General features: G+C 34.2%; 2 protein-coding genes across 2 annotated transcripts; both read left to right on the forward strand.

The window, feature by feature from the left end:
- The first annotated feature begins 1,354 nt into the window (after positions 1-1,354).
- LOC106770315 lies at positions 1,355-1,762 on the forward strand. The gene has a single exon (XM_014656131.1). It carries the CDS (start codon positions 1,355-1,357, stop codon positions 1,760-1,762), a length of 408 nt encoding a protein of 135 aa, XP_014511617.1.
- A 4,794-nt stretch (positions 1,763-6,556) lies between these two features.
- Positions 6,557-8,643, forward strand: LOC106771221 (transcription factor RAX2). The gene is made up of 3 exons (XM_014657159.2): positions 6,557-6,933; positions 7,260-7,389; positions 7,598-8,643. The coding sequence occupies exons 1-3, from the start codon at positions 6,798-6,800 to the stop codon at positions 8,280-8,282; spliced, it is 951 nt and encodes a 316-aa protein (XP_014512645.1). The 5' UTR covers positions 6,557-6,797; the 3' UTR covers positions 8,283-8,643.
- Positions 8,644-9,000: the final 357 nt, after the last annotated feature.

The following is a 9,000-nucleotide window of genomic DNA, read 5'->3' on the forward strand; positions in this document are numbered from 1 at the left end:
GTTAAGCTATAATCGATTATCAGATGCTTTTGAACTAAAATAATCGATTATCATGAAGCAATAATCGATTATCACAAGTCACACTTGAATAATCGATTATCACTTCATATAATCGATTATCACTTCATATAATCGATTATCACTTTTTGAAATTTCTATAACGGACTTGAATAATCGATTATCACTTACAATAATCGATTATTCATGGCTGTTGGGAGCTGACCTTTGGCATTCAGTGTACTTGGCTATATATATGTGGTTTTGGAGAACTCAGAACTTAACTTTTGTTAACTGAGAAAGCTTAGAACACTGTATGTCAGAGGAATGTTCTTGGAGAGCTTTTTGTTCATTGTTCCCTTGCTTGGTCTTGTGAAAGGAGAGGCTCGCGTATCGTGTGTCGATAGTCGGAGCAGACTCTCTTCAAGTTAGCAAGGTACTCTGCTTGGTCTTGTGCAAGGAGAGGCTCGCGTATCGTGTGTCGATAGTCGGAGCAGACTCTCTTCAAGTTAGCAAGGTACTCTGCCTGGTCTTGTGAACGGAGAAGCTCACGAATCGTTGGTCGATTGCCGGAGCGGTTCTCTTCAAGTTGGTAGAGTGTTTCTTTTCGTTCTATTCATGTTCATTTGATTGTAATCTGTCAAACCAATTTTAGTGGAACTGTTAATCACTATTTATAGTGATTAACGACTGGACGTAGATTCTGTTGAATCGAACCAGTATAAAAATACTCGTGTGATTTTTCTACTCCTTACACTCATTTTATTTAACGTATATCAATTGTTTGATTAATTTTCTGAAAGAAAATTATTTTTTGCTAAAAGGACCAAATTAATTTTAATTATGATCGAATACGCTTTCCGCTCTCTGAGTTTTAAATCCGCTGCGCTAAACTCTTCGAAAAATACCCCATCCGATACCAACATATCAGTCAAGGGTTGATCTGAAGTGAAGGCTAGCAGAAGTTTTAGAAGAGAAGCTTAGGAAGTAGCGAAGGATTGATGAGCGGTTATCAGTGTGGCAGACACTTCAAAGTGAGATGGGCAATAGATTGCAAATGAGTCCAGCCTATCATCCCCAAGTTGATGGTCAATTAGAGAGAATGATCCAATCACTAGAGGATTTACTGAGGACGTGTATCTTGGGTCACTAGGGAGTCTAGGATGAAGTGTTGCTGTTAATGGAGTTCACCTATAACAACAACTACCAGGCTAGTATCGGTATGACGTCGTTTAAGGCATTGTGTGAGAGGTGTTGCAGAACCCCTCTGTGTTGGTTTCAGGAAGGTGAATCTTTATTGACTGGGCCAGAGTTAGTGCAGCAGACCACAGAGAAGGTAAGGTTGATTTAGGAAAGGATGCGAGCATCACAGAGCCGACAGAAGTCATATGCTGATCAGAGGCAGAAACCTTTGGAGTTTGTAGTTGGGGATCACGTGTTCCTCCGAGTGACTCTTACCACTGGCGTGGGAAGAGCTATTCGAGCTAGGAAGTTGTCCCTTAGATACCTTGGTCCCTATCAGATCTTGAGACGCATAAGGCCAATTGCTTATAAGATAACCATGCTTCCTAAATTGGCTAATCTTCACCCTATGTTTCACGTCTCTCAGCTTAGGAAGTACGTGCCCGATCCATCTCATGTTCTAGAAGCTGAAGATGTCCAAATTAGAGGAGACTTGTCTGTGGAGGTGCAACCAGTTAGAGTTGAAGATAGTCAAACCAAACAGCCACAAGGAGAGACTGTCAGACTCGTTAAAGTCATCTAGGATGATAGAACCGGCGACCCTACTTGGGAATTGGAGGAAGAAATGCGAGAATCTTACCCTCATCTTTTTACTGGTAAGCATTAATTTTCGAGGCCAAAAATTTTCTTGTTGGGGAGAATGTAAAGGTCTGAAAATTATAAAGCCATTGGGCCTATATTGAGGTAACCCAGCCCGTAAAGCTAAGGACCCATGACCTTAGGAAAGGGTTTTCTAAAAATCAGAATTCCTTCATTTTGCCAGCTTTCTTTCTCTCTCTAAAACCCTTGCCCTAAAATTCTCTCTGCCTCCTCTCTAGATTTTCTCTTCACTAAACCGATCAAATTTTGATTTGAAGGTGTTTCTACGCTCACTGCACCAAGGGCTTCAGTTTGAACCGAACGTTTTTCCATTCCGACCGATAAGTTTCTTTTTCCCTTTTCTTTAACAGTTCTTGAACCTAGGGCATGCAACTTGCTGGTTGCATGTTACTGGTAGCTTTTCCTTTAGTTTCTCTATCCCTTCCAACTCTAAGAAATGTGCTCTGCACCAATTTTGGTGGCTTATAGGTGCTGTCAAACTCGCCTCTGTGAGGAGGTACTACTAGAGCGTTCCTAGGAGTGTACTGTTAAGCTTTCCAAGTAAAGGGAGCTAATTATTTTGTGTGGATTTATTTTATAAAATATATGCATGTTGGATTTGAAGTTGATGTACTGTTTGAATTACATTTCTCACTGTTTCATATATCTGTTGAGTTTGAATATGTTTCAGCATTTCATGTGTGGATAAGTTTATAATATGATGTTCTGTTGGGACTGTTTATTGCTGTCCTATGTAATTGATCTTGATAGGAGCTTGATTGCATAAAGAAGTAGCCTGCGATTTATTTCCTGTGCATTGGTTGATGAATCTAATATGTTTCTGAATGAGTTATTGACTGTGATTGATGATGCTTTGGAAAGGATTTTGGGTGAGACTTTAATTAGCATCGTTTGGGTAATACTTGATGCATGGGTATTGTTTTAGAGTATTGTGAGAGGGGGTAAAATATAAAAATTAGGCGTTTGAGGTTTAGAGCACAACATGTTAGTTTAGGTAACTTAAATAAATTAATTAAAACTGGTTGAGAGCCTTTTTTTGTTAGTAGGATACAGGGGACTTAAAACTTGAGTTGGCACATTCTTGATCATAGAGCAGCCCTGGCCTGGTCCAGTCAGTTGTGACTAGTCATATGTGCTAGCGCCAAAGGTGAGTCTGATGCATTCAGACATCTGAACCCTCTCTGGTGACCAATTGGGTAGTGAGGTGAGGTTGGGAGTAAGCATTCTGTGGTAATGAATAATTTAGGAGACAGTTTCATAATTAAGGAAGCATTATAAGTTATTTGAAGGTAATATGTATCATAATATATTATATTATTAATGTATGATTATATATATATATATATATATATATATATATATATATATATATATATATATATATATATATATATATATATATATATATATATATAATACNATATATATATATATATATATATATATATATCACGTATTGTAATATTAATATGTTATATTAATATATACGTATATTACATATACGTAAATTAATATATATATTATATGTAAATTGGTGCATGTCGTGGCAACCTTTATGCTTAAAGAAATTTTTGGTGTTTTATAAGTGCTTGAAAGATATAAGTTTTTTTATATTATATGATCTTTTAATATTGAAAAGACTAGAACGATTAGGTTGCAAGGAATAATATTCTTTAAGTTAATATAATATAACATATTAATATAATATAGATATATAAGTATCTATAAGAAGGGAATTATGTTACTTATTATTATTATAATATAGTAATATATATATATATATATATATATATATATATATATATATATATATATATATATATATATATATATATATAACATGCAGGGGGAGCGCGGATGATAATAAATTCTATTAATATAATATAATATAGTTGTTTGTAGGATTAGTAAATACGTAATATGTATGAAAGAGAATGTTGATATAGATGGAAATGTTCATAATCATTTATAATATTATAATATGTATGAATATTTGTATGTTGGTTTAATATAAATATTATAATTTAATATGACTATTATAATAAAATTAAAGAAAACAAATTTTTATATATTGTATAGGAGAAAATAATTGATTATCACAGGGGATAATCGATTATCATTACAAGTTTTGATATTGTCCAAGGTTCGGAAATAATCGGTTATCACTAAGGATAATCAATTGTCACGTTTTCCAAAAACCCATAACAGCCTGAAATATTCGATTATCACTTTTGATAATCGATTATTACTTGTAGTTGGGAGCTACCTTTTCAGTTTCTAATTCTGCACGAACCTTGACTTATAAATAGAGTACTCCACAACTTTTAGAAAAAAAAAAAACTTTTTATTTGAGAGTATCAGAGTTATGTGTCTAAGGGAAACTCTTTGTGTGTGAAAAGAGAACTAAGCCATTTGAGAATACAGAATAGTTTTGAGGAAGTTCTCAAGTCTTAAAGTGCTCAAATCAAGTCTTGTGAAAAGGAGAAGCTTGCAATTAGTGTGTCTAAAGTCCATGCGGTTCTATTCAAATTGATTGAGATATGTTCTTCCATCATGTGTCGAAGGAATGTGTTTTTTGACTCTTATTCTTTGTATTATTTGTTTGTAATCTGAAACAATATTTTAGTGGAAAAGGTTGATCACTCTTTATAGTGATCAAGGACTAGACATAGAATCTTTTGATTCAAACCGGGATAAAATTCTTTGTGTTGATTTTCTATGACTTCATAACTTTAACACTTAAACTGTTTGATGAAAGTTCTAAAAGAAAATCATAATTTTTAAAAGAACCAATTCACCCCTCCCCTCTTGGTTATTAACCGTTATCACGCTCTTTTAAACGTTCCACTGCTCGATACTATTCTCAACAATGTTCCACCCATGTACTGGTTTTTTGTTAGTCTAGGTCAAGGTGTTTTTTTTTGTCACAAGTTAGTAAAGGTTGCAAAGTGGTCAAGTCCAACTAGCCCCGCTTGTTAACCCAACAAAAAAAATGGATAGGGTTAGATATTTAAACTTGACGACCTAGAAAATCTTGAACCATGTAACCTACCAATTCGATAGGCTACATTTTGGATGGGTTGGCTAGCCTACCAACTTGTATATGCATGAGTTTTTTGTTCACTCACCAAAACATGAACCAGTAGGTGGAGCTAGATCCAACAAGAGTGAGACTTAAGTGCGAGAGTGAGGGTTGCTTTAAGGCCTCCTTCTTCTTACCTTACTTTTCTCCCAACTCCAAGGGTCTCTCATTCATTTGGTTTCTTCCTTCACCAAAACACCTCTTATCTCATTACCTGTAAACAATAATGTTGTCGGCTTGAGATGTCATCGAAGCCATCTAAAGTCGCCGACATTAACCATTGTTCCTCTGAATGAGAGGGTTTCATGTTGGAGCCACCACAATCGCACCTAGATCTTGTCAAATGAGCAAACACCACCATGTCATTTGTCACTAAAGCTACCTCCGTTCATTGCCATGTTTATCACGACCAAAACATTTCGTCGACACCGTTGTTCCACTTGTCTTTTCTTTTTTTGTGCTTTATACGTGTTGTTTTGTTCTACTATGGGTGTGATGTTTTGTTCTACTATATGTAAGATGTTTTCTTCCTCTTCTTTAGATTCAAGAAATGCCATACCTTTAAAAGAAAAATTAAAAAAATCGACAAGCTAGCCTGCAAGCAAGCTTAATAACGAAACAAATTATTTCAATCTGTTTTCTACAGTTGGGCTAATCCAACACAATCCATTTTTAGTGGGTCAACATCATATTAGACCATAAGAGACCAAGATGACTCATTTTGTAATCCTATAAATTAATAAGTTAACATAACTCAGTGAAAGTTCAACTTGATAAGTTGAGTTCTTAATAAATTACATTTAATTTAAACTCGTACCGAAATTATACACTTTCAAAAAATGTACATATAAATTTTTTTGGTTAAACACTCTTTTAAAACTTATGTCTTCTTATTTGATTAAAAATTTATATTTTTATTATAATATAAATAACTCCCTAAAAATTGGTGGATATAGATGTGTTTCCTAACTATGTATTTGTCTTTTCTACAACTTTTAAAGACAATTACTTTTTAAAATCGAATATTTGATTTTAATATTTTAGTCGTTGGAATAAAATTTAAAATACCTCTTATGTTGACTTTAAAACTTATCTACTATATTTATTTTGTCCATTAAAATCACAATGTACATATTAAATATTAAACATTAGTTGTCAATTATGTCAACGATTAAGATGCAAAGTGAAGAAAATCTCTTAAAAGCTCATTCGTGTAAAAAGAAAAAAGAAAAAAAATGCAAACTCAAATATAATATCCATTAATCTAGAAGAGCAAACTTTTATCATTAAGTTTGTTTAGACTTAATAATTTATTTAATTAAGTTTATAAAAAAACATGACTTATTTATAACTCTTATAAGTTTTTTTTTTTTTTTTAATTAATTGAAGAAATCATACCATAAACTTTATCAAATCGAGGCTTGATCAAAAGCATGTTTATACTTTGAGTTGGAAGCACTATGAGTCCATTGTTATGAGATGATGAGAAGAAAGAGCTTATAATTGGACTTCCAAGTTGACATTTGTTTTGGAAGGCTTGGCCCATCTCTTGAAAATACGCAGCAGACCATTAATATATAATTGATTTCTATGAATTATTCTATACACAACTTGGGGAGCAGACTTTCTACTTTATATACAAATTGTGATAGCAGTGACCAATTTAAACTTTGCAAGAGGGTCCAATATATAGTGATGGAAACTTCTGTCACTCAATTATAAACAAGTTTAGAAGTGTGATAGTGGTGAGAGTTTGATCAATCAACCCTGTTCCTCCGTTGACTCAAGCTGTATAAATTTCTTCTCTGAACAAAATTGTGTCCAATCCACCCTCCTACGTGTGTGAGCGTGTGAGGAGAGAAAAAGAGAGAGAGAGATGGGAAGAGCTCCTTGTTGTGACAAGGCCAATGTAAAGAAAGGGCCATGGAGTCCTGAGGAAGATGAAAAGCTAAGAGATTTCATAGAGAAACATGGTACAGGTGGAAACTGGATTTCCCTCCCACATAAAGCTGGTAAGGTGTTTTTTCAACCCTTTGCCCCCTTATTCTCAAGTTTATTGTTTTAGTTTGAAAACTATGAAGTTTGGAGAGATTAGACCTAAGGTTTCAAAATGGTCTGGTATTCCGACAAAACATTAAGGTTTTTGGAGTGTCTGTTGCTCACATTTGTCCATAATTTTCAGTAATAAAGAACACATTGAATCCCATGTGTGATCACCGTTTAAACCTTTTATTGGAGTAATTAATTATAATATATGTTGACATACAGGGTTCTTGCAAGTTCAATTTTTTCTTCTATCCTGTGTTCCCGATGGTGTATGATAATTTGTCTCAAACAGGTTTGAAGAGATGTGGCAAAAGTTGCAGACTCAGATGGCTTAATTATCTGAGGCCAAACCTTAAGCATGGCGAGTTTTCTGAAGATGAAGATAGAATAATCTGCACTCTCTTTGGTAGCATTGGAAGCAGGTAGGTATTCTTTTTCTTTCACTTAATATCAAGTGTTTTTCTTACCAACCTTGGATATACTTCATAGACTAAATGATGAAAGATCATGTATCAGAGTTTGGTTTCACATCTTGGGACTTAAATTGTCAAAATAGACATGATATTGATTGCTTGTACTTTTAGATCTGCTACATGTTTCTTTTTTGGGGACTCATTGTGACAAGTGCAGGTGGTCCATCATAGCATCTCAGTTGCCAGGGAGGACTGACAATGATATCAAGAACTACTGGAACACCAAGCTTAAGAAAAAAATGATAGGAATAATGAACCCTTCAGCACTGAAGAAGCCTCATCAAGTTACCCTTTCATCCATGCTTCAAAACTCAACACCCTCTTCATCCTCCTCCTCATCTTCATTATCACTAAAAGGAAATCACAGCTCAAACCATCAACCCCATCTGCCCCATGTGCCTTTCACAAGCCCTGAGACCATTTCATATGAAAGTCTTCTGAGTGGAAAATCTTGTTCCACTTTTGAGAGCCTTTACCAAGTTAATTGTGGGTTTATGCTGGGGGGTGAAACAAGTTGCAGCTCTTCTTCAGATGGAAGCTGCAACAACAATAATCAGATGAATCATGTGAAAGGAGCAGAAGTTGGATATGTTGGTGTTGGAGGTTTTGATGACCAAATTGGTGGTCTCAGTTACCTCTCTAGTGGGGTGGAAGATACCCAAAAGTTGATGTCCTCCAATGGTGGTATGACTAGTGGGTGGACAGGTGAAGAAAGTAGATTATGGGGAGAAAGTCCATCAGAGTATGGTTTACAAGAAATTAAACAGCTAATAAGCACAAGTAGTTGCAACAACTTTATGTTTGATGACAGCAAGACAGGGGAAATGGTGATGTACTACTGATGATGGTGACAGGCTATAAGATGAAGAATATTTGAAGGGTAAAAGCGGGGATGGGAAGATTGAGAATTGAAGTTGGTGTATGTTTTTGTGGGAAAGGTAGTGTTTGATTGGGCCACTTACTTCTTTTACAGTACATGTTGGAAGTTTCCTTTGTATCATTTCCTTGGTGCAGGCATTATTAACCCCACCATCGCCATGATGTATCCAAATAACAAATGAATCACAAAGGAAATGAGGAAGCCTTGTAAAGTAGAGTTCCCCTGAATCCTTCTTCCACCAGATTTAGTAAGACTATTACACCTCCAATCCACTTCTATTCTATTGTTTAATATTATGAAACCATTTATGCACTTAAAGTTCATGCACCACTTTAAATTTCACTCAATTTTATAAAACTAATTTATAAAATAATATTATGTAAGTATCTTAAATTACAAAAAATTTAAATAAATTCAAAATGATGAAATTTGTTACATTAATTTTTACATAAAAAAATTATTTTCAAATCTTCTCAAATCTTTTCAATTATTTTTTTCTAAATTCACTCAAATGAACAAGACCGTAGTGAGAATAAACTTTACTGTTGGTTTTGTCATGGAATAAGTAATAATATCTTATAAAACTTAGAAAATATAATAAGAAATTATGTATTTTACTGGTAAATTTATTTCTTTTGTTAAAAAAAGTAACGTTTTCGTTATTTCAAAAGCTATTATGA

This window comes from Vigna radiata, chromosome 8 (assembly GCF_000741045.1).
Source record: "Vigna radiata var. radiata cultivar VC1973A chromosome 8, Vradiata_ver6, whole genome shotgun sequence".
Taxonomy (NCBI): Eukaryota; Viridiplantae; Streptophyta; class Magnoliopsida; order Fabales; family Fabaceae; genus Vigna; species Vigna radiata.